Source organism: Lissotriton vulgaris, chromosome 1_1 (genome assembly GCF_964263255.1).
Source record: "Lissotriton vulgaris chromosome 1_1, aLisVul1.2, whole genome shotgun sequence".
NCBI classification, from domain to species: Eukaryota; Metazoa; Chordata; class Amphibia; order Caudata; family Salamandridae; genus Lissotriton; species Lissotriton vulgaris.
In genome coordinates, this window is record NC_141685.1 from 1,009,211,338 (window position 1) to 1,009,238,149 (window position 26,812).

At 45.0% G+C, this 26,812-nt stretch overlaps 1 protein-coding gene across 1 annotated transcript in view; it reads left to right on the top strand.

The window, feature by feature from the left end:
- LOC147748405 (volume-regulated anion channel subunit LRRC8E-like) overlaps positions 1-26,376 on the top strand; it is a 188,786-nt gene extending 162,410 nt beyond the window's left edge. Inside the window, exon 3 of the mRNA XM_086961219.1 lies at positions 21,629-26,376. Within this exon, the coding sequence (XP_086817345.1) occupies positions 21,629-23,893 (2,265 nt within the window). The 3' untranslated portion in view covers positions 23,894-26,376. The remainder of the gene's footprint in view (positions 1-21,628) is intronic.
- The last annotated feature ends 436 nt before the right edge of the window (positions 26,377-26,812 follow it).

Sequence of the window (26,812 nt, forward strand, 5' to 3'; positions counted from 1 at the left end):
CCGCCAAAATCGGCATTGTGGCCAATTTATCCAGAACTGCCATCACTCCCTTGTACACAAGATCCAGAGCACAAAGTGCCACAACATTTGTCTTTTGACTTCTTAACAATAATCTCCCCTGCTGTAACATCCATCCACTGAGCGCCCTTTTTTGCCGAAATAATTCCATTGACATCCCCGTGTATTGTCCAGCATGCCTGCCATCCAAAGAGCTGTTGTTCTGCAATAGACTGTTGCTCATTGCAAACCTACACCACCCATCCAATTGTGTGTCCATCACACTCCTGCACCTACTTCTATGTGCTCGCCACACTTGTGCACCTCCTGTGCTGTGGCTACTACATGTGTGCACCTCCTGTGCTCTGGCCCCACACTTGTGCACCTCCCATGCTGTTGCCCCCTCACTTGCGCACCTCTAGGGCTGTGGCCCCCACACTTGTGCACCTCTCATGCTGTTGCCCCCTCACTTGTGCACCTCTAGGGCTGTGGCCCCCACACTTGTGCACCTCCTGTGCTGTGGCCCCCACACTTGTGCACCTCCCACGCTGTGGCCTCCACACATGTGCACCTCTTGTGCTGTGGCCCCCACACTTGTGCACCTCCCGTGCTGTGGCCTCCACACTTGTGCACCTCCTGTGCTGTGGCCCCCACACTTGTGCACCTCCCGCGCTGTGGCCTCCACACATGTGCACCTCTTGTGCTGTGGCCCCCACACTTGTTCACCTCCCGTGCTGTGGCCTCCACACTTGTGCACCTCCCGTGCTGTGGCACCCACACTTGTGCACCTCCTGTGCTGTGGCTGCTACATGTGTACACCTCCCGTGCTGTGACCCTCACACTTGTGCACCTCCTGTGCTGTGGCCCCCACACTTGTGCACCTCCCGCGCTGTGGCCTCCACACATGTGCACCTCTTGTGGTGTGGCCCCCACACTTGTGCACCTCCCGTGCTGTGGCCTCCACACATGTGCACCTCCTGTGCTCTGGCCCCACACTTGTGCACCTCCCGTGCTGTGGCCCCCACACTTGTGCACCTCCCGCGCTGTGGCCCCCACACTTGTGCACCTCCCGTGCTGTGGCCCCCACTCTTCTGCACTTCTTGTGCTGTGGCCCCCACACTTGTGCACCTCCTGTGCTGTGACCCCCACCCATGTGCACCTCCCGTGCTGTGGCTCCCACACATGTGCACCTCCCGTGCTGTGGCCCCCACACATGTGCACCTCCCGTGCTGTGGCCCCCCACATGTGCACCTCCCGTGCTGTGGCCCCCACACTTGTGCGCCTCCCGTGCTGTGGCCCCCACACTTGTTCACCTCCCGTGCTGTGGCCTCCACACTTGTGCACCTCCCGTGCTGTGGCACCCACACTTGTGCACCTCCTGTGCTGTGCCTGCTACATGTGTACACCTCCCGTGCTGTGACCCTCACACTTGTGCACCTCCCATGCTGTGGCCCCCACACTTGTGATCTTCCCGTGCTGTGGCCCCCACACTTGTGCCCCTCCCGTGCTGTGACCCCCACACTTATGCACCTCCTGTGCTGTGGCTGCTACATGTGTACACCTCCCGTGCTGTGACCCTCACACTTGTGCACCTCCCATGCTGTGGCCCCCACACTTGTGATCTTCCCGTGCTGTGGCCCCCACACTTGAGAACCTGCTGCGCTGTGGTCACCACACTTTTGCACCACCTGCTCGGTGGCCACCTCATACATACACCTCTTGCTCGGTGGCCACCACATACATACACCTGTGGCTCGGTGGCCACCACATACATACACCTCTGGCTCGGTGGCCACCACATACATACACCACCTTCTCGGTGTCCACCACATTCATACACCTTGCTCGGTGGCCACCACATACATACACCTCTTGCTCAGTGGCCACCACATACATACACCTCTTGCTCGGTGGCCACCACATACATACACCTCTTGCTCGGTGGCCACCACATGCATACACCTCTTGCTCAGTGGCCACCACATACATACACCTCTTGCTCAGTGGCCACCACATACACACACCTCTTGCTCGGTGGCCACCACATACATACACCTCTTGCTCGGTGGCCACCACATTTCTGCTCCTGCTGCTCTGTGGCCGCTACGCTCATGCATGCCTCCTTGTGTTCAAAGGCAGAGCTCGTAGTAGCACCTTCTCTTCCGTGAGGCATGTGTGTGCAAGTCCTTTTCTTCTGTCCATTAGGGATAGCAAGGATGTTGCTGTGTAAAGACATTGACAGGAAACATATTTTTTGCAAAAACATGGGTGTCAAGATATAGAGTGCCTACATTTCGGCCATATGCAAGTATCTCCCTTCAAAAATATCGATGTATTAAATTCCTAAATCCAGTCACACTCACTTCACAAATTAAGTGCAAATGTGTTTATTTACTCTTCTAAAGCCATTCTTTGTAAATTTGTAGGCACATTGGGATGAGATGCAGGTTGAATGTTTTGTAAAGAGGTATTTATGCAAGGTTGAGGTTTATTTCAGTCTTTGAAAATCCTACCATTAAACATTACAAGGCCCTTGCAAGGCTGTGACGACCTGCCTCTTTGTCCTGTAGCCAGGTATTGTTCTGTGTCAATAAATCCATTTTTAGGTCTCGCCTGTTGTCGATGCGCATGCGCATCGAGCAAAGCGAGACTATTGCGAGTTATCCACTCTTTATCCACACTGCAAGGAATCGTGGCGATTCCTTACAGTGCACGATAAATTTAAGGTCAATGCGCATGCGCATTGAGCTTATGCGCATGCGCATTGACCTTAAAAGTCACGGGCGCGTGCACGTCCGTCTTTGTTTACCCCTCCGCCCCCTCCCGCCGTGTCGCATTTCTCCTCCCCCTCCCCTCTCTTCCTTTCGTCTTCCTGCCGTGTCGCACCTCTCCCCTCTCCGCCCCCTCCCCTGCCCGCCCCCTCCCGCCGTGTCGCATTTCTCCTCCCCCTCCCCTCTCTTCCTTGCGTCTTCCGGGCCGTGTCGCACCTCGCCTGCACGTTTTCGGCAAGGAACTTTGTCAGCGCTTGTCTCTTTTTGCCCACTGAAATAACCGTGTTTTATGTTCATCAGGCTACGTATGTGAGCGGAAAGAGCTGCTGGCAAATGGCTGCTGCAACATCAATGTGCCAAGTTCGCAGTTGCACAGCTGCAAGAGCTGCCTGCCAAATGGTTGTTGCAGTGTATATGAGTACTGTGTCTCCTGCTGTCTTCAACCCAATAAGGTTTGTGGGCTCCCGGCTTTTGATTGTTTTTCCCCTTTTCAAGGAGTTAGCTTGAATTAACTTGTGAGCACCTCTGCTCTTTGCCAGCAGGTTAGGTTGGAACAACATCTGAACCGGACATTTGTCATTCAGGTAGGTTAGGACTGGTTATGGCAGACTCTTCAGTAGGTTAAGTTAAAAATGTGTGTTCTTCCGACCAGCCTCAAGAGAAAGTGAGTCTACCATAGTTCTCTTTTGTCATCTAAGGGATTAGTTTAGAAACGTGTCTTGCTTTCTTTGTAACCGGCTAACTAGACCTGTGACTCTTTTATATATAAGATCTCACTGCACATAAGGAGAAAATCTCTTTTCTTTAAAATAAGGTTGGTGCAAACCCTTCTGCTGGCAATTATTAGTGTTCAGTTCTCTTCTCTTAATTGTTTTGTTTAAACAAAGTCTGATACAACACAGAGTAACTATTTCTCAATACCGACTAACGAATACTGAAAATTAATTTACGCCCGGGGAAAGTGGTGGCAGACCTCTCCGACTTACGTTTTCTCGATCTCCAGCTCCACTCAAGCTTCTGCTGCTACCTGTACTTCCCAGTAGGATAAACAGACAAAAGTCCGTGCGGTGCTGTCAATGCCGGTTCCGCTCATTGACAATGACGGCATCCCAGAGCACTGAGCGTTGCCCTTTTGCAAAGAACCCTTTTTTTATCTACTTTATTTTCCATTAAATTCTGAATGGAAACTAGCCTTTTTGGTTCTTATTACCTCACTGTAATATATGCACTTTTTGTGAAGTGCCCCTCTTGTGTGAACATGTAAAGGATAGATTTTGGACTGAGAAGGACCCACATTTTAAAGGACGTTCAGTACCTGGACTGTGAATTTACCTGTAAAAAGCAAACTATAGGTTTTCTTAGAAACTGTTTTATGGTATTTTGTGGTCTTTCTCCAGGCACCAAGAGGCTTAAATTAATATGGCTGGGAGGACAGGTGCTTGCAGGTCGTGGACTAATAACCTTAGATGAGTTCGAGCTCCTCAGAGGGTTCATATTCATTCCTACAGAACAAAGACCTCACTGGTCACTTTCCTAAGACGTGCTTCCATTTCAAATATTTGTAAACCGCAAAGTATGCCACTTACATTTCTTGAAATGATTACTCTCAGGATACACTATTCAGGGCAGATGCTGCATTCATCCAGGATGTGTTTTGCTCAGTTTATTTGTTTGAAGGCTAGGCAAACATATGCGGTCTTGCTTTTTCCCAGTTTTTAAGTAGGAGTTGTCAGTTGTGAATTTCAACAAGTTAGAAGGAGAATGATCCATTCTTCCAGCCATCTCCGCCTACTGACACTGGAGCGCTTCAAAAAGCAGAGCAAAACCTCCAAATACAAGTTAATTTTTTCTTTCTTTTTGTGTTTTTCCACAAAATGCATGAAGCATTGCCGTCTGTTTAGACTGGGTAATATATCCCCCGCCCCCATCATAATCCTAATCAGCCCTTACTGTAAAATTGTACTGGTAACCAGCCCACGTTCAAATTTAGAATGAATTATTGGCAGTCTGGATTGTCTGCCTCTGAGGTGTTCTTCCTTTCACTCTCCCGTTCATGTAAAAGAGGCCTGTCTGGCAACAGTAAACATCCAAATACAGGTGTTAATTGTATAATATTTTGACCTGTGTGTAATCTAAATGTTATATTATTGGCGGTCATATAATCTAATTAAATATCTGAGTACAAAACAGCGGCTATGATTAAGATTCCTAGTTTTCCATATTTTGTCACAAAAAGTGTAAATTCTAAAACTTTTTAAAGCTGAGATGGTAATTCATAGCCTGGCATGCCACGGTTCAATGCTAGAAGTGTTTGCAGTTCTAGCTTTGAATCGGGGTTATTCATCTAGCTTTGAATCGGGTTTAGCACAAGGGTTGTGCTTGCCAATGGCACTCTGTTCTGTGTTGGGATTACAAATGTGCAGCAGTTCACCAGTTGTTTCCCACGTCGAGTCTCTTTTCTGCCAGTGATCCATGCAGACTACACAGCCACACCATCAGTCCGATCCAGAACAGAAGGGTGCTCTGGGCTGACCTTGCCTTTACTCACAAGTCTTTAGTCTTCTGTCTTAGCGTGCAAGAGTAGATGGTGAATGTTTGGCCATGCCCTTGTAATCTTCCACTTAGTGTTCCATTTTTGTAATTCTAGAGGTGGAGGTAATCTGTGTGTGCGACAGTAAATCACTGCTAATAATCTTGGTAATATTCCCATACAGCAGTTGCGTATGTAAATCTGTTGTACACCTTTTAGACTTAGTGCCTCAGTGCCATTGGATGAGTTATCTCCTTTTATTAAAATCGAACACAGCTAGATATCAATGTTGTGCAGAAACTTTGCCTCACTCACCCTCACTCACCCTCACTCACCCTCACTCACCCTCACTCACCCTCACTCACCCTCACTCACCCTCACTCACCCTCACTCACCCTCACCCACCCTCACTCACCCTCACTCACCCTCACTCACCCTCACTCACCCTCACTCACCCTCACTCACCCTCACTCACCCTCACTCACCCTCACTCACCCTCACTCACCCTCACTCACCCTCACTCACCTCACCCTCACACAGTGCAATAGGTCTCGCAGGATTTTTAGTTAAAGCTTTTACATTTGCTTATTGCTTTTTTGATTTGTAATTCTTTTGCATTGCCTACAAAAAAATAAAATGCAAAAGATTTACAACAAAAAACCTATAAACAATTCTAAAAGCACTAACTCTAATGCTGCGAGACCTATTGCATTTCTAATGCTTGTTACAGATGCCTACCTATCGATCTCTAAAAGTAAGATGGCATTAACTGTGAAACTGTGAAATGTGCTTAAAAATAAATAAGTAGCCCAGACAAAAAGTGAAGAATGACACCCCGGCAGTGAAGGGTTAACCCGTAACACCTTCACTTCATGCCAATGCACAGGGACGTAACAACACCTTATTCCTGATGCCTAATTGGCCTCATGCGCCTAAAACAATATCTCCCTCATAAAACACATTGCATACAACACGCTTCCAACCACAAGCTCCAAAAGGCCGCCCAGTGCTTAGTTTGTAAAAAAAAGAAGTGCAGGTGCTGAAAAATTTGCCAAGGAGGCCACAGCTCACTTCTTCATCCAGTGAGCCCCACTTTCAACGCTCTCACTGTCTCAGTCTCTATCTTCTAACCTTGATCTGTTGTCTGTCCCCTACGTCTTTGCTCTAAGGGTCTATTGTCTCACCTCTGTAATCGTTTTCTGTAATCTTTGTCACACCTGGTGTGTTACCTTAATCCCTGCATTTCCGATTTGTCCTCTATTCATTCTACCCCTGCCCTTTTTCCTCTTCACTTTTATCCATGCTCTGCTCTCTCTCCCCTTGATCTTGGCTCTTTACTATCACTCTCTAGCAGTGATTAGCTGTGTCTCCGTTTAATCATTTGTCTGCTTTTTTTCCTCTGTCCTGTCCTCTACATCCTTTCGTTCTGTCTACTCTCTTCTTAATGCTCTCTTCTTCATATCATGGCTGCTTTCTCTTTCTACCTGATTTGCTCTCCTTTTTCTTCTACTTAGCTCTGTCTTATCTCACTCCTCTCCTGTTGTTTCTTTCTTCTCTTTACTCCTGCTCTCTCTCATCTATAACACTGCTGCTGCCTGTGACCCCTGTCGTCAGCCTGTACATGTTCCTGCTATTTTGAACTCTGCTTTTTCCTGTTGTCTTTCTTAAAGAAGAGGAAGATGACGTGTATTACTTTCTTACCTACACCGAGTGCAAAAACAAAATGTACACCAAATGAAAATTCTTTTTTGCATATATTAATCCGTGCACTATAACTGGGTTATTTGCAGAACAGGTAGCTGCTCTAGCACAGCAGGTGATTTCACTACTAGTGCTTCCTGCAATTAGTTGGTCCAGGGATGGCAACGGCATTGGCATCCACTGCTCAGCTTGCTGTGACCCTGCCTGCTACAGCACAGGCATTGTCCCCAGCCGTAATGCTGCTAATGCCGGTAGGTATGGCTGTGGTGCCTACTGGACTCGCGCATGCTCAGCAATTAATTTTTTTTATTTTATTTTGGATTTATAATGCGCGTAGCTGCCTCAGCAACGAGGCGTCCCAGCCAACCAGAAACCCCAAGAGACCCGGGCCGAACAGTAAAGAACAACACATTAAACTACTTGCGAAGGAAAGAGCCAGGTCTTTAAGGCTTTGCGAAATGCCAAATGATTTGGCATTGCTCTCATGGTTAGAGGGAGTGTATTCCAAAGTTTTGCGGCCAAATAACCGAAAGAATGACCACCAGCCCTCTCTCTCCAGACGCGTGGGACACGGACCAGCGCAAGGTCAGCAAATCAAAGCAGGCGACCCGGCACATAGTACTCCAACAAGTGGAATAGCCGTGGAGCGGCCTGTCGTGTCAAGATCTTGTGTGAATAACAAAGTGCCTTGAACTCATTACGCCGGTCAAATGGCAGCCAATGGAGCCTTGGAAGCACATGGGCAACCGAGTGAGATCTAGGCAATGCAACCAAAAGCCGAGCCGCCGCATTCTGAACCCTCTGAAGGTGTTTAATGCTCGCTTTATTGGCGCCCAGGTAAAGACAGTTGGCGTAGTCCAATCTAGACATGATAGACGCCTGGATGATAGTCTGTCGCACCTTAGGGGGAAAGAAACCGAGCAATGGTCCGAGACCATGCAATAGCCCAAAGCAGGTCCCTGCGACAGCTTTCGTCTGTTTATCAAATGTCAGGCCGTGGCATGGTGCAGCAGACTCTGGGATTAGAATGCAAGACATAGTTTGTCGATGACTTCTTGGATTTGTGATCAGCAAGATGACATCATCACTCACTTGGTGATACACAATCATGCCTGCATGGACAGGCGTATGCTGGCCTGTCAATAAACATTTACCAGCCAGAAACCATGCAATGTATGTTATTCTTTTTATTTTGAATTTGAACAATTAATATTGAGACCACCACCTGCAGGGTCAGAAATTGTAGCCCCGGCCCTGTGAAAGAAGTGCAGGTGCTGAGCACCTGAAAGCTCCTGCTCAAATTAAGCACTGAGGCCGCCCAAGAAACCATACTTACACAGGATAATCAAGCATACCCTTTGGCAATTCCTACTGTTTCTATGTAGCACATGTGCTTCCTCATTGCTGCGTTCAGAGTGTTACTTCGAAAAAAGGGTACATTTACAGAAAAATTGACAAATTAATGCACCTTGTTTGAAACTAAAATCTGTAGCGATGATCCTACTGGCTACATGTGAGTAAGCATTGGGGTCTCATGCCTACATGGTCTTTCAAATCCGTGTGTCTGCTTCCTTGAAGTTGGAGGGGTTGTTGGACCACGAAACATGAAGGATCTCAGCCGAACAACCCGTCTGCCTCTGGGAAGGTAGTTGTGGGAGGTCCCCCTTTGGTGCGTGGGCGAGTGATACATCTGGATCAGTCTTCTGACTTGGGCAACAGCCCGGGCCAGGCATTATGCTTCGCGGTCTAGCTCGCCGTTTCATCGAGCGCCAAGACCGTGCCTTCGGGGCTGGAATAATGTGGTCATATCGTAACACGCCAAAAATAGGATTGGCTACTCGAGTCTGAGCTCTCTAATTCTTGCGTTAGCTTGCCAAGTGGTCTAATGTAAATGCCACTGAAAGAGCGTAGGCAGGAGGAAAACCCCACAAGCACCATAGTGAACCAGCACGCCACCCACCATACTGCAAGAATCCTGACCGGGCACAGGTGACTGGCTTTCTCCAACAGCAACCCCTTGTGGTTCGAAAGATGGGCTACATCAATTGCAAGAATTACATTTTCAACCACCGGAGAAGAATGAGAAGGCTTTCCCATGGTTTTGGGCTGGCCAAAAGGGAAAGAGTTCAGCTTTACCAAGCTTAGTAGCAAAGTCTGTCTACTAGTACTATTCTGCCGAGTAGCAGCCAGTTCTGTGTCCCCATTCCTGGATGTGCACCAGAGGATCAGCTCTTGCAGATGACCTCCTCCCTCACATCCTGATTATATCCATAGTCAGTGCTTAATTTGAGCCTGTGGTTGCAGGAGGGGCCAATGGGCACTCATGTTTGGAGACCAGCACTTCTTTTCCCTGTTCAGACCATGACCCAGATAAAGAAAGAGCGAAGCACAAAAGGGGAAAGAAAGATGAAAACATAGTGACAAAGAAAGAAACCAGTGATGAAGAACCTGTAAGAGTGAGATGAAGAGGAAGGTGTAATCGGCCTTTGTATTTCGCACCCTAACCTTCAATACTTGCTCGCCGCAGGCTTCTGGGCAAAACACTGGGTCCTGGTACTTATTCTTTTACAAATTAAGCACTGCATGGGTTAAGATGGAGCCAGGAGTCATCAGTGTGCTCCTGGTGGCCATGCAGTTAGCGATTTTTGATGATCTAGGTCAGCAGAAGCAAATACATATCTAAAAGCTGCTTGGAGGTCCAGGACACATCCCTGTGGCACCAGCCCGTACTGCTTTAATTTGAGAGGGGTGTGCTGGCAAATTTGACTTCGTGAATGTAATAAACAAGTCAGAGTGAGTAGCTGATAAAATGCAGATTTATGGCAAGGCCGAAGAGGTCAGCTTGGAAGAAAAGTGTTTTGGGGGTGGCATGCTAGAGTACCCATAAAAATGCAGGGCTAGTATTGTATAATTTCATAAACTTCCATCGGGCACTTAACCCCCTCTTTGCTTCTTACTCTAAGGAAAACCTCTACCTAATTCAGATGATTTTCATAACGGAATCTTCCCTTGGCTCTAAAGCGTTCAAAAGACTCCTTAAACGTTCTAAGAAATAAATATCTTGTACTGTTTCTGTCCTTCCGATATGTTTTCTTATATACAGGGGCCAATCCTTAACATAGCATTCAAGCCTTGTTTTGCCTCCTTCCCCCCAAAGTCTGCTTTGATGCTTTGTGCACATTCTCACAACCCTTCTAAGCTGAACCTTGCCTGCCCTATTTATTCATGAATTGGATCATCATCCTTTTATATTAAAGATTTCAAATCTTATGAACAATAAATTCTTCTGATGGGTAACATCCCCAAGCATGGAATACCTCGGGGTTACTCCTGGATGACATTCCATCCTAGGCGCGTCTCAGCACTCCGTATGTCCACTCGAGGCCAATTTTCAGTTTTCGGACTCCAATGCACTCCTTGAGCTCCTGTTTTACCCGGCGAGTCAATCCCCCCCCCCCCCCCCCCCACCCCAAATTTTCAGAGCACCTTCACTGATGGTCTCCAGGTACATGCAAACGTTAGTCATTGTCTTTTCCCTACCACCCCCCACCTCCATGTAGATCTGAAGGCAAACTCATACATCAGACACTTCATTTGGTTGAATTTTGCAAGGATTTTTGTTTTTCCTTCTTAATTTTGGGCTGTTTTCATTCTTCGGCACATTGGGTTTCTTCATTGTACTGAGTCACTTATGCTGGACCCGGGTTCATCATGTTGAATACCCAGAATTCATAACTACCTTTTCAATAAGTCAGACTCTGCCTCAGTATGGCATAGGCCTTTTGGTATATCCTACCTGGAATCATTAGCATCTGGGGTGCCTCCACCTTGTTGCATAGATTCCTTTACCGAATGGCGAAAAGGATCTGCCCTAGTGTTATCCCAAATGCAACCTTACTCTGTGTGGTTCGTGTTCCATAAAGTAGCTTCACCTCTGTCGTCTTCCACCTGCACTGTATTATTTATTTCCCAATGTGGCAGTAGGACATACCTCGCTTTCCATATTTGTGTGCTATGCCCGTTTTATCCATACCTCAAGGGATCTTTTCACCCAGCACCCCATTGCGTCCCTCGCCCACCTCTACGCTCTTACCACTGTACTTTGAATGGATTTTTTATTTTTGGTTGTTTTTTTTAAACTTTATTTATTGATCAATGTTTTGCACACAAGAAGTTGTAATCATAGATGTACATTGTATTACATTGCATTCCTTAGTGAAATACCAAAATCGATCATGGTGCGTAATATTTCCTATCAAAGCTTCGAGTAATAGCAGTTGACAGCCCGGTATGTATATAGGTGTATTAAAATATTATTCCAGCGGATCCCCCGTGGGGTGTCAACATGAACGTTCTGTGGATTATAGCTGGGCAGCTCGTGCACTTTGAATGGATGTTAGTCTGAAGAGAGAGTCCTCTTGGGAGTCTGACCCTCATTGTGGTCATAACCCCCTCTTTGGCAATGACTCCTTTGAGACAACCATAAACTAATAGGGTGGGTGTCTTCGAAGGTTGGTGTGAGCTTTCACTGTGCTACAGAAGATGTGATTCAAGCAGGGCCACACTGGGAACCCAAAGCAGCCCAGGCCATTTTGAAGGACTAGCCCCCGTGAGGAGGAGGGTGGGTGTGGTTCAAGTGTGAAGCACTGCGGCTTTTGTTACTGGGGGCTGATATTGCAGCACCACTGCAAAACCGACCACCAGTAATAAAAAAACAGCCCCCACTGCAGCAACACTGACCTCCACCCTTCCTGTCTCCTAGGAAAACACCTGATGCCTCTTACGGCCAGTCCAGCCCTGCATTGAAGTCACACATTAGTCAGACCATCTTTGTAACCTTGAAGGGTTCTTCATTTTGAAACACTTTCTTTGCTGGAAAAGCACTATCACCCAGATTCATGAAGAACACATTTTGCGATTCCTTAATAGCGAAATTTACCGATTCGCTATTAAAGAATAGTAAAATGCTATTCATCAAGAAATCACTCAAGAAATAGCGATGTCTAATTATTCCTTAATTGCGAGTCGCAAACTGCGAATCGCAATTAAGGAATATCTCCCCATTCATTCCTATGGGCCTAGAGGCCCATAGGATTGAATGGGAAGACACTCGCAATTAGCTAATCGCAAATAGCGATTCGCAAAATGAAATTGCGATTTCAAGGGTGCAGGGGTGTCCAAAGGGCACCCCTGAAATGTGAATTTACACTGATGTTGTGCGCACACATGTCCAAAGGACATGTGTGTGTGTAACATGCAACTTAGAAAAATGCATTTAAATGCATTTTTCTAAGTTTTCGCTATTTACCACAAGGTTTGACTTCGTGGTAAATAGCGGTCCTAAATTGCGATTTTGCAATTTTTAAATGTTTCATGAATAGTATTTAAGGAATCTCTAATAGAGATTCCTTAAATGCTAATCCTCGCAAATTTGCGAATTCTTTATTAGTGATTTTTGCATTTGGGATGATGAATCCCAAATGCAAAAATTGCACTCGCAAAGGGCCAGATTATCAGAATCTGGCCCTTTTGCGAGCGCATTTCGCTTGATGAATCTGGCTGTAAGTGTCTTGTTTGAAAATGGTGCTTGGTCAAGATGCAGGGAGAATACTGTTTGTGATTGGGAAAATGTGGCTGATTAAGTGTTCATTTTGTCTAAGTACATCTCCATCTACCTTGTACAGTTCAGTGCCTTTAGACAGCAAGTCCAAACTTTGGGGTGGACCTTTTGATGAAATCTCAATCCCTTCGGCACAAGTGAATCCTAGAAGTCCTACCAATAGTGATTTGAGTTGTTGTCAGATTAGTATTGTTAAAGGCTGCCCTCCGTAGCTCTCCTTCAAAACGTGGTGGACATGGGTTACTTACCTTAGAAGTACATATAAAAGTTTGTCTCTTTCCTCCGGGTCTACTGTCCCTGCACAGTCAATCTGGTACACCCTTGACAACTTTTGTCCAAAGCATTGTGGCCTTTCTCTCACTATTTGTCTCCACCTTGGGCAAATGGGCTTACCCAATTCCGTCTTAGCAGCTATTTTCCCATCATGCTTACCCCCTCCGCTATCGGGTTTCTCTCATCTATTTCTCTCTGCTTTTCTACTGTTATACAGGTCTAATCCTGTTGGCCTAGCGACATTTTAAGTTTTTATCTGATATGCCTCTTCTCCTGTATTTGTGTTTTATTTCTTGTTGCCATTAAGCTCTTGTACTTTCGTCAATTACGAAAAGCAATTATAAAATCCATGCTTAGATTATTTAACGGTGTTGTCATTTACATGTTATGTCTCTTGTTAGAGGCTAATGGTACTGTATGATCAATCCCTAATTTATACATGCGATCAACTATTATTGACATTCATTGTGTTTGGCATCCCTATGCCAGATTGGCCCTTGTATGGTATGCATCTTTTCATTGCTTTCTCTATTTTCTAGAAATGTCTAAATATTTAGAACAAAAAGAAAATGCTTCCCTCCGCACTTGAGCATATGATAACTTACCTTCCTATGGAACAGATGTTCCTTCTTTACTTATCATATTGCCCCGCAACCCTGTATCAAAGGAAATGCTTTCTGTAAAGGTTTTGCCACAAAAGTGGGGTATGTTAGCAGGCAAATCTTAAATGATCCCTGCTTGCTGAAATGTGCAGGTAGATCAATGAGATGGATGTCATTCCTGATAGAAACTTGAAAGAATTAAAAGCAAAAATATTGGTACAGCAAATAGATCTCTTCTGTGACACCTATTTGCTTTGCGAGGGATTGGCTTTCCCACTGCCACCCCCTTCAGGTGGTCACCTGGCATGTGCAATGTCCATCTTAGAATGATTTTTCGCAAAACAAAAGAAAAATCTTTCAAATATGTGTGCCATGCCTATAGAAGGCCATCCTGAAGTGATATTTCTGTTGCTTTAGAAAATACTTCTAAGATGGCTGCTGCACGTGTGTGTGCATCTTCAGCGTCCATCGTTGAAGAAAAAGCATTCCAAGATAGACCCACACTTTGACAATCATCTTCAAAAGGTTTCAAAACCATTTAGATATCCGCCTGCCTATAACTGTAGACAGCCATTTGAGAATTCGGAGGCTAAGAAGGGGAGATAGTAGGAGACAAGCGAGCACTGGGTAGGTGATAATGATTTTTATTATTAATTAAAAGAGAGGAGGAGTGGAAAAGGAGGCAGGGGTTAAAATAGAGAGAAATGGAGAGAATGTAGTCCCTCGTGCTGCTAAACAAGATCTGACAGCAGTGGAAGAATGTGTGTTCCAATCAAAACACAGTAAGACCGAAACACTCCCTGGAAGGGACAAACACAAGACTAGGGAGGAAAGTCTTCAAATCAGGAGAAGCAAAAGTAGGTTGACATGAAAACCATTGAATCATGAAAATGGGCAGACACCATTCCCTCTCTAAGTCAATATTGGATACAACAGATATGTCTGTGAAAAGACCGCAAACACAGTCTCTGTGTGACATAAAAAACGGTGAAAAATTGGGAAAGGGTCACTTGCTGAACGCACAGGTGCTACTTCCATTTCACATGAGAAGGGGATGCCAGAGAGGAGAAGTTGCAAATGTATTGGTGCTGCAGTAGCAATATGGTACTAATAGTTTACATAGTTCATGAATAGTTTGTGTGTTGTACTCATGGTTCATGGTGGTGCCAATCTGGGGGTATGCCTGTTCAAACATGAGTAAAAGGAACAAATGACGGACAGAATGCTGAACATTCACCCCTAGTCACACAGATCAGGTTTAATCCATTGTTCTTTTGCTCACCAAGCCACACCAGTTTATACCCTGCAATATGCAAATCAGTCTTGACCCTGTTCATCAAGGGAACAGTCCAGCCTGAACTGCCGAGCGAGGTCCTCTGTGGACCGTAAATGAACATCCTGGGACCAGTTTCATATTATCACCCCTCATCAGCCAGGACAGCTTGAATTCAGAGGTGCAGTTAGCACGGGACCCATGTCTGGGCTACCCCTCCCACTTAGGGCAACAAAAGCAAAAGAAACAAATGACGAATGGAATGCTGAACAATGCACACATTCATCCCCAGTCCTAAAGATCTGGGTTTAATTCATTGTTCTTTTGCTCACCACGCCACCCCAGTTTGGACCCAGCCATATGCAAATCAGTCTTGACCCTGTTCTTCGTGGGAAAATTCCAGCCTGAACTGCTAAGCCAGGTCTCCGTGGACCGGAAAAAAACATCCTGGGACAGGCTTCGGGCATCACCCATTATCAGCCAGGCTAGCTTGAATTCAGTGGTGCAGTGAGCATGGGACCCACTTCTGGGCATGCCCTTTCCACGAAGGGTGGCAAAAGCAAAAGAAACAAATGACGGACGGAATTCTGCGCAATGCAAACATTCATCCCAGTCACAAAGATGTGGGTTTAATTCATTGTTCTTTTGCTCATCACGCCACCCCTGTTTGGACCCAGCCATATGCAAATCAGTCTTGAAGTGTCTAGCAAAAAAACAATGGATTTAACCCAGATCTGTGACTGGGGATGAATGGTAGATTAATTCAACATACCTTCCATCATCAGTTCTTATTGCATTTGTCACCCTAAGTGGGAAGGGTATGCCCAGACGTGGGTCCAGTGCTCGCTACGCCACCAGATCCAAGCCTGTTTGGCTGATGAGGGGTGTTACCTCGAAACCAGCCCCAGGATGCTTGTTTCTGGTCCAAGGAAGACCTGGCCTGGCAGATCAGGCTGGACTATTCCCATGGGGAACTGGGTCAAGACTGATTTCTATAAGGGTGGGTCTACACTGGAATGGTGTAGCAGGCAAAAAAAGATGGATTTAACAAGATCTGGGGTGAATGTTTGATTAATTCAGCATTCTGTCCATCAGCTGATCTTTTTCCAATGTTCGAACATGGAAGCATGAAAAATTGTAATCACATGTTTGCTTGAACCATTGTTTTCTGTTTTTTGGGGGGGTTTTCTCGCGTTGCTGTTTTGTCTGTGTCTGGCAGGGTGAATCTGTTCATATTTGAAGGGGAAAGCTCTTGGGAGCCCTAACTCAAGTCATTTAGGTTATGATTCAAGGTGCATTACAAGCGGGCATCAAGTGCAACTTTGGTTCTCTCTTGTGTTAGATGCCCCTCCCTCCTGAAGGGGAAGCATGAGCAAAGACCATGGAAAAGGTGGATAAACAGGTGCAGACTTGCCTCCAAGATTTGATTTTGCATTGATAAGACTTGGAAGAAAAGACGTTTTGGTTGAAAATCTCCTCCTACAAAATATTTTGAAAACCACAACCCCAAATACCCAGGTGTACCATGAGATTCTTTGAGGTTATAGGGAAATGACAACAAAAATGGCCGCTGCAAGATGAAACATTTGCAGTGTTGAATATTTCTGATGGTGCCAATTAGTACTCCCTTCAATTTCACGCCTTAACGATCATTGTGGATCTTTAGTGAGTGCGTCAAGTTCGAGAAATAGCCTCGTTTAACAATTTTTCAGGTTTCTCTGTGATAGACCAGAGCTTCTTCAGAGTCAGACCACAACATTTCAATTCAATTCAAAAGTGCTTTATTCGAGTATTACTCATAAAAGCAGACATACAAACATATATTAAAAAGCGGTTAAATTTACAGAGTCAATTAGACAAAGCACATTACACAATTTAGACAATTTAAAAAACTATGACACATCATATATACAGGAGCAAAGATCATTACTATTAAAAATACCAGAGGGATAATAATCACAATGACAGTATAAAAATTCTCAAGAATTCCTAACATTAAAAGTTCAAACCGATGATACATTAAATGAGCATTAACAGAGAATAGACATAAGTCTAGCAGTCTCCGATCAGCTAAATAAGATTTACAGAGAATAAACATTAGTTTAGCAGTCTCTGGGCTATTAATAAGCAGTTACGGAGAATAGACAATTGTCTAGCAGTCTCTGATCAACTTGGCAGTGAGTAATTAATATACCAGCAGTCTCTGCCTTAAGACCCACGCCCACCCCAAGTACTTTGCAGTGGCAATATTGATCCAATCTTCAGTAGTGGATTTTACAATACGCAGCGCCACCATGCTACTTTTTGTGCCTAAATTCCTGCACATAGGAGCCAACCAGGCTCGCCTTGGGGCAGAATATGCTGGGCAACAAAACAAAAAGTGACCTAAAGTTTCTTTTCCTACCCCACAGGCTGGACAAATTGCTACACCCCCAGATTTCCATTTAGATGTTAAATTACGGAGGGGGAGCGAGCCTACCCTCAATTGGAATAGCAGTTTTCTGTCCATGGGGTTCGTTATGTAATCCCAATACTTTTCATAAATTGGGTACATCTTAACTTCTAGGAAACTGGTGGTCATGGTCCCACTATTAGTACTGAGCATACTCCTGTTGACAACATATTCCCAAAAAATGTTTTTAATACGGACTTAGTGGGAAATAAAGCCCCAGCTGCATCGGTCCATAGAGCATTTAGTCCTAAATCGAACAGTGCAATCTTTAATGTTTTAAACCATCTGATTTTATTATAATGGTCAGCTTTAATAACATCAATGAACCCGTCCGCGTAGTGGGAGAGCTCTGGCGTAGTCCAGAGTCTACGCCAGAATAGAATCGGACGTAATTTAGCCTTTTCCGAAATTTCTCTCCTACCTAGCTCATAACGCAGGGGCAGTAGCGGACTGCTCTGTGGGGTACCTGTCAATGACCTAAAAAATTTATTTTCTGATATTTGGAGTTCTTGGAGATTTTCATGCCCCCATAGCTCCGCACCGTACAAAGCAGACCCAATTGCTTTTGCCTCATATATTATCAAGGGTGGTTTGATAGGTTTTGTCAGTGATTTCCTATGTTCCTTGATAATAGTGCCAGCTAGCTGCTTGTGCCTTAATGTAGCAATATTAAGATGTTGCTGCCACTTATTGTCATTAGAGATGAGGATCCCCAAGTAAGTGAAGGATTTTACAACTTCCAGGATGCGACCACTCATGGAAATTTTAGATTTAAAATTTCTATGTGGGTTAAAAGCCATGAGTTTTGTTTTGGACGCATTCACCTCCAGTCCGTGATCAACACAGAACTCATCAAATATTGCCAATGCTTTTTGCAAACCACTTGGGGTTTTTGATAAAATTAAGGTATCATCGGCGAACATTAAAATAGGGACTTTCTCACCTGCAAGAGAAGGGGCATCCACAGCCCGAGTTTGCATGCGGGAAACAATACCATTGATAAAAAGGGTGAACAAAGTAGGGGCCATTGAACATCCCTGCCGAACCCCGCGCTCAACGGGAAATTCGGCAGTGTCATTCCCATACCCACCCCATCGTATTTTGGCATAGTTGCCCTCATGCAGTCGCATAATTAAAGTCAACAAGTCCCCAGGGACCCCTAGTGTGTCAAGCACTTCCCACAGTTTTGCCCTAGGTACCAGGTCGAAGGCAGCCCGCAGATAACAAATGCTGCATACAGGCTACCTCCGCCTAGCACCACGGTCTTCCACTGTATCAGTTGGAAACGGAAGACTTGATCCACAGTACTGGTTGCCCTGCGAAATCCATCCTGGAAGGGGGATAGGATGTTGTTATCATCAGCCCAATCGAGCAACCTATTAACAATTACTCGCCCCACTATTTTCTGAATAGTATCTTTTAAACTAATGGGGCGATAGTTACAGGGCTGAGCTCGATCTCCTTTCTTGTATACAGGGATGATTACAGCACCCCGCCAGGTTACTGGGATATCTGCACCTCTGGTGATATAATTTATTAACAGATGAATGTATTTGCACCATCTTTCAGTATCATTCAAAAAAACATCTGCCGGAACCCCGTCAATACCAGGGGCGCGCCCACTTCGTACAGTATTAAGGGCAGTGACTATTTCGTTCTGCGTGAAGATGTCATCCTCTGCTGGTAAAAAAGGCAGGCATCTTCTTTCTACTGCCTGATCTCTGGAGGAGTACTGCTCACTAAAGAACTTGACCCAGGCATCCTGGGGGACATTGTTAGTACTAGCCTCTTCTAACCTGTCATGTCCCCATTTGACTATATGCCAAAATAACCTAGAGTCCTTTCGGTCACTTGCACTTTTTAAGTTGTTCCAGTGTGCCTCATCCCAATCTTTTTTCGCTTTTGCTATGCACTGTTTATATTGCTTCCTGGCTAATCTAATAGCCTCTAGATTTTTATTCTTGATTGCATCACCCAAGGAGGTTCTTGCCACCCTACATTCGTGATTGTACCATCTTGCGGCTCTGTAGGCACAGATCCTCTTTTTATTTACCGGTTTCAGAAAGTGGCATTTGATTTCATTAAAAAGAACTTCATGGACCTTGGTAACAATGTTTTTGCTAGGAGGGAGCCCAGCCTCACCCTCAAGGGCCATGATAGCCTTATCGGTTGCCATGCTTATTTTTTCTAAAACCAGCTGATCTGTTTTAACGCTAGTCCACCTCAGCCTGCGTAAATCATTAGTTGGCACAATCAGCGGGGGTATGAAATCAGCAGAAATACTAGGAGCAATAGCATCAGACAGCCACCATTTATGGAGAACGCATAGAGGGTTGTGGTCACTCTCGGGCCTTTCCTTGACCGCCATATCAGTAATAGATGACCATAGGGACATACTGCATATAACGTAGTCAATGCGGCTCTCGGATCTCCCATTATTAAAAGTCATGGCTGGTACTCTGTCTGACTTAGTACGACCATTCAAAGCCCTTAACCCATGTTCAAGGCACATAGCATTCAAACCTAGAATATCCTCGGTCCAGCGAGTTATTGGGGTTAAATCAAGTGCAGGGATGTCCCAGATCTTATCTTCCTCCGCACCTAAAAAAGCCTCACCAATGTCAAGGGGTTCAAAAGTACGGTTTAGGTCTCCTGCCAGTATAATGTTATTCCCAGAAGAGTGAATGTCTAGGAAATTATACAGAGACGATAGGACCACTGATTTACCTGCACTTCCTCCTCTAGCGTATATATTATAGATGTCAATGGAGGTGGATAAGTCCCTCGTAAGTCTAATGAGCTGAATATCTTTTTGATTAAGCTCCAGATTTTTTACTACGACATTTCTAACTTACGTTTTCCAATCACTCTGAATGAGCCTACGTCCGCCATCTAACATAATTTGTTGACATTTCGTTCCTCAATTTTCAAAATAGTTTTTGCACAATTTGTTTTCCAAGATAACAGGAAATAAACGTTTTCTAAAGTGTAGGTTCCTGAAAATTGGAAGCATAGAAATATTCACAAGGTCTAAAAATAGATCAGTCAAATGTAGCAGAAGGCAAGGTGTTTTTCAGGGAGGTCTAGTTACTTATCTGGTTTTGTTAAGCAGGTGAATTTTCACTGGTAAAGGCTTTGTAGTTTCCCTACGGTGAACTCCATATTATTTTACAGTTTTACTCATTCACGCACAGCCGAGTTCTCTGGTTAATCTTTAGTTTGCAAATTGTTGGTATGACATTCCTTTAGTGACCCGACTCTTGACTGATTCGGTATTTGGCTGCTGGTCAGCATGGACTGCGGTGTCTTTAATAGGATCCTGTGCGTGCAAAGGGCTCAAAGACTTCTTTCATCGCTCACTGATGTGGGTCGAAGCTATAATTACCGTGCTTGAGAAGAGTCTGCATCAGGTGCTGTTAATTGAGAGGAGAGGCCGCATGATGTGGTCCCTCCCCTCTCGCCATGTGATTCCAAAACCAACCTTTGCCCAAACCATGCTTGTCTTCTAGGCAGTTGCTTAACCATTCTGTCATGGACCCTTGTGCAGGGAAGGAAATGGGCAACTGGCTGCTGCTTGAATAATAAAATTATTAATCTGCAGTCCGTTCGCCTTCTTGGGTGTACATAAGTGTTTTTATAGGGTGAGCGCATTGGTAAACTCCACTCCGCCGGCGGTTGGTAGAGTTTTGCCGAACTGCGTGCTCCAAGTAGAGCGCAGAGTGGCAAACCTCTGCAAACTCCGCCGGCAGAACTGAGTTTACCCCCCACTCCTAGTAATAGTCCAATGATACTTGCACTCATTTCCACACATGTTTAGTAAAAAACATTTACTTAGCATCTTGTGTCTGAATAACCTCAGTGTTGGACCGGACTTGGGGGATCAAAAGCAGATTTGACAAAAGTACTCAACCCAATCCTGCTCCCTTCATCCTCATGTGCTACGCTCTTCCCATCCATTCCTTCGCTCTCCTTGTCTTCGCCCTCTCTAATCACTTTCTCTGTACCTTCCCTCTCCATCCCTCTCATTCTCTCTCTTGAAGCCTCCCTCTGCCCACTGCAATTGAAAAGCTGGAGAAAGTGACAGATGCCAGCAGTGGCCCTCGACCTTCGAAACAGGCCTCTGTCCACAAGGAAAATGGCAGCTAGGATAAAATGCCAGTTCAGCCACTGTATGAGATAAATTACATCGAAAGTTGCCTTCAATGGTTCATATTTAAACCTAAAAGATATATTTCTAAGTTGATAATTTAGCCCACCTCCATCTTACCACCAGAAATGTAACCGTGCCCTCTTGATTTAATCTAATTTAGAGCGCCCTTTTGTAATTAAAGAAATATTTTCATTTTAAGTTATGGATTAGATTTCAAGGTCACTTTATACACCTAATCTGTTTTTTCCTCTCTCTTTAGGTTACCCAAGACAAAATCATCTGCCTCCCCAACCATGTCTCAGCAGATGTTCTGTCGGACATTACCTGCGAAGAGTTTGCCCAGCAAGCACACAATGTCTCAAATCAAACCACGCCCAAGGCTGAGGCGCGAGAGATGAACGGGCTGAAGAACAACTTGGATCTGCAACAGTATAGCTTCATCAACCAAATGTGCTATGAGACTGCCCTGCACTGGTACGCCAAGTACTTTCCCTACCTTGTTGTCATTCATACTTTGATCTTCATGATCTGCGGTAACTTTTGGTTCAAGTTCCCTGGTACGAGTTCCAAGATTGAGCATTTCATCTCCATCCTGGGCAAATGCTTTGATTCTCCATGGACAACACGGGCTCTCTCTGAGGTCTCTGGGGAAAACCAAGAAAAGCTAAACCAAATCGATCTGGAGAAAGACTTCAGACCGGGCAACCTGGATGAGACCATTGAATCCAGCCCTGTCAAAGACCCCACTTCTGCCCCCATCCCTGATAAAATAGTGGCAGAGTCCCCCTCAGCCAGCCTGCTGGACAAAAAGGAGGGCGAGCAAGCCAAGGCCCTGTTCGAAAAGGTGAAGAAGTTCCGCATCCATGTGGAAGAGGGAGACATCCTCTATGCCATGTACATGAGACAGACCTTCCTCAAGGTCTTCAAGTTTGTTTTGATCACGATTTATAATGCAGCGTTAGTGGGGAACATTCACTTTATTGTGCCTTGTAGCATTAAGATGGAAGACATGACTGGATATGATAGCTTCTGCTGCAACCACACCAAAGCCCATCTCTTTTCCAAGTTGGCCATAACATACATTTGCTTCCTAGGCATTTATGGACTCACTTGTGTTTATACTCTCTATTGGCTATTCCACCGCCCGCTGAAGGAATACTCCTTCAAGTATGTGAGAGAGGAGACTGGGATCAGCGATATCCCTGACGTGAAGAATGATTTTGCCTTTATGTTGCACCTGATTGACCAGTACGACTCGCTGTACTCAAAGCGCTTTGCTGTTTTCTTGTCCGAAGTCAGTGAGAACAAGCTGATGCAGCTCAACTTAAACCATGAGTGGACAGTGGAAAAGCTTCAACAAAAGCTGCAGAAGAACGCACAGAACCGTGTAGAACTTCACCTTTTCAAGCTCTCCGGCCTCCCTGAAACGATCTTTGAGGTCACTGAAATCGAGGCCCTGAAGCTGGAAATGATTCATGATGTCACAATCCCGCCCTTGGTCTCCAAGCTTGTCAGCCTGGAAGAGCTTGACTTGTACAATTGCCCAGTGAAGCTCCAGTATGCATCTTTGACATTCCTGAGAGACCACCTCAAAGTAGTCCGGGTAAAATTTGATGACATTAAAGAGATTCCTCTTTGGATTTATAATCTTCGGGGTCTTGAAGAGCTTCATCTGATGGGGTTTTTGTCTCAAGATCTCTCCAAAACTATCTCTCTTGAAAGTCTTCGGGAACTGAAAAATCTCAAAACACTCACCTTGAAAAGCAACCTGTCCAAAGTTCCTCCAACCATCACTGATGTGGCCACCCACCTGCAAAAGCTCAGCATACATAATGAAGGTACAAAGCTCTTAACCATGAACAACCTAAAGAAATTGTTTGCCCTCCGCGAGCTGGAACTGATTCACTGCGATTTGGAACGGATCCCTCACGCCATCTTTAGCTTGACCAATCTTCAGGAATTGGACCTGAAAGACAACAACCTCCACACGATTGAAGAGATACTCAGTTTCCAGCACTGCCGTAAGCTGACCTGCCTGAAGCTTTGGTACAACCACATTGCCTACATCCCTGACCACATCCGAAAGCTTAAGGGCTTAGAACAGCTGTACCTCAACCGCAACAAAATATTGGTCCTCCCTTCTCAGCTTTTCCTTTGCAACAAATTGAGGCAGTTGGATTTGTCTAACAATGAAATTCGTGAAGTGCCCCCAGAAGTGGGCATTCTGCAGAACCTCCAGTATTTTGCCATCACCTCCAACTGCATTGAGTCTCTACCCAATGAGCTCTTCTTCTGCCGTAAGCTCAAAACTTTGAAGGTGGGGCACAACAAGATTAGCGTCTTGTCTCCAAAAGTGAGCAACCTCACATTGCTGACCAAGTTGGAGCTCAAAGGGAACCGCCTCGAGGTCTTGCCCCTGGAAATCGCTGAGTGCACTGCCCTGAAACGAAGCGGCCTCATTGTTGAGGCTGCACTCTTTGATTTGCTGCCTTCGGAAACTCGGCAACAAATGAGTGATGAATGATGCACATTATTAACGACTGCAATTACCCAAAGATTTTAAAAGAAAATCCTGGTGACCAAAATTCCGAGGAAAGCCATTGCACTCGGGTCGGCAAGGAGAATGCATCTCAGTGTTATGACTTTTTTTTTGTTTACACTGGCCAAGCTATAAAAATGCTTGGTCATCAATGCAACTATGAGCGAGGCAAGCCATAGATGAATTATTTATTTGCTGGCATCTTATGGTTTTATTGGGAATGTTGATAAATGACCAGTTTGTGCCTTTTGGTGGTGCAAATATTTTAAAGACTTGACACAGTAGGGCTGGTTCCCTCCAAAGCTTTAGTTCAGTCAATAGGGTGGTATATGTTAGGGCAGCCATCTTTAGAAATGAGGGCGCCATAGAGTAGTCATTGATGAAGAAGGAGTGGGACAATCTAGAAGTGCCTAATGGGAGAGCGCCCCTCTTCATTAGGGGGGGGGCTGAATTGGAGGGTCTCCTGGTGTAATTTAACAAATAGGAACCTTCTACTTTGTCCCAATTAAATATTATTATATGATGAAATTGAAGAACCGTGGGTGGATTAAAATCCCCCCACTGTTTGGTCATTTGGTGCTTTTCACTGTTGCCAGTATTGGAACCCTGCGGACGCTGCTCTTATGGCAAGACTCTGTTCATGGAGGACTCTGTTTCAGTTTTTTCCCCTTTTGGGTGTTCAGTTCGGTCACCTCGACACTTGAGTAACCAGGGCAAGTATTGATTGGAAAAGTAAGTTGAGGTGGGTGGGCTCTTAACAAAACATGTTGCACAACTCCGTAGGTTCTGGAACTCTAGCATCGTACTACAATTGATGAAATGTACTTTTTAGGTTTAACCAAGTACATAAAATGCTGCAGAGGTGAGGGTTCAAAAAATGATTTACTTTTATGTTATGGATGCAGGGAAAGAAGGGGCATTCCACCGGGTCAGTCCTTTGTAAATATTTACTGATGTACTCTCTGTTGTGGCCAGTGTATCATGGACCCTAGTGCAAGGAAGGAAACTGCCCCCCTGGCTGCTGATTGAATTATAAAATACATCAATGAGCTGGGTAGGTGGGATGCACAGGCTTCTGGGCCCCGGTGCCACTGTGCCTACTGTACTAATGCACTAATGGAAGCTATGCCCCTGGATTAACTGCCTGTTCAACAGGCATGGATAACGCAGCAGCTTGAAAGGAGGAGAGAAAAGGACACTTTGAAAAGTTACTGAAGGTTGTTTACTAAATGTTGCAGTACATCAAAGAATGCAAAAAATGTCTAGAGGTTTGAGAAATCAACAGGTCATCAAAAACTAAACCAATCTGACCTTATCCTGTGCACTTCCAGTGGCTCTGTTTTATTTCAGTCCATTGCTCTTTGACATAACTCCCCTTTGTCCACTTCCTGTTCTGTTTATAAAAGACAGATGCTTCTCCTTAATTTTCAAAACCTACTCTACAGGGTGGGTTATTTTTTTCAGTTCGAAGAGATGGCAACACTAAAGATATTTATTGTAATATCCTGCATTTTGGAAGTCTGCTTCCCTCTCCCTCGCTTTTACCCAACTAACCTTTTGCTACTCGTTGGTTGGGACTCAGGGTGAAATGTCACCTCTCGTGCATATGGAAGACTCAAGTCTTGTTCTTTGAAGACTTCGGCCAAGATGTCCGGCTCTGTAGTTGGTGGAGGATCTCTTGGCAGTGTCAGTGGCGAATGAATGGGAAGCCATAGATATTTGGGCCGGACAAACCCAAGCCTATCGCTGGCTCTATCATTGGCTGGCCCTTCAAATTTCTTTGAACAGAATCCAAGCAGCAGCCAGTTGTGGTTGTGAAGACCATGGAATGGGCAGTTGAAAGGATCCTCTTTGGTTAGGCATTTTCAATTGGGCCCAAAGCCACCTTCCTATAAATAACTATAACTTAGTTATCAGTTTCTCCCCAACTATTCCTCAACTGCAAGCCTCTCATCTTGTGTGACGCTTGGTAACCTGGTTGAAGGGCTCTCTTCTTCAAAGCCTACCTCTGAAATGGCTTGAAGATTAATTTAGTGCCTATCCATCAGCCAGATGTAACGTTGGCAATGGCAAGAGCAGTATCCTAGTAAAGGTGTTCGACTGTTACCACCCAGTTGCACGCAGCTCCTTGCGTTACGTGGGATGTGGGCACCTGTCTGCATCAGCCTTCAGCCCCATCAGCCTAAAGATCTCATTCTCCACATTTTACACTGTTTCAAAGAGTAGAGGCTGTGTGGGGGGTTCCTGAAAAATAAAACTGTAGTTTTTGTACAAGATTTTCACAACCTTGTGTTTTTCGGAGGCTGTCTGTGTAGCTTGCTGTCCATGTGGCTCTGCTGTGCACCAAATGTTGGCATTGCCAAAGACTTTCTTGACTTTATTTATTAAAGAACAATTGTTTTTAGTAATGTCTTTGCTTTGTATTGCTGTTAACTGTGGGATGATGAGATAAAACGAACTACTTCTGTTTCCACATGTTGTCTGTGTATGTCCATGAGCGCAGTTAACGAATGGCGATTGCGCCAAGCTCGAAATCATCACTGGTTGGAATGGGTTTCTACTGGGACATTCCCTCTCCTCTTGAAGGTGACTGCATGTGGTGTTTTGGGTTGTGTGTCTGTCATGTGATATTTTGGAGTGTGTCTGGTGTATCACAATTTTTGTTATCAAATTAATCATTACAGTGACTCAAATTTTCTGAAAGGACCACCTGCATTTTTCTTTTTTATTTCACAAAATTTTTATTGAGAGAGCTTGGTAATGATATGAACAGAACATATAATAGCAGATAAAGTCCGTGGTACAAGTACATAATAAATCGAGAAAGCGATGAAGTAACATAATATGAAGTAACATAACATGTGAGGGGGAGAAAGTAAATAAATAAATAAAGAAAAGTGACAA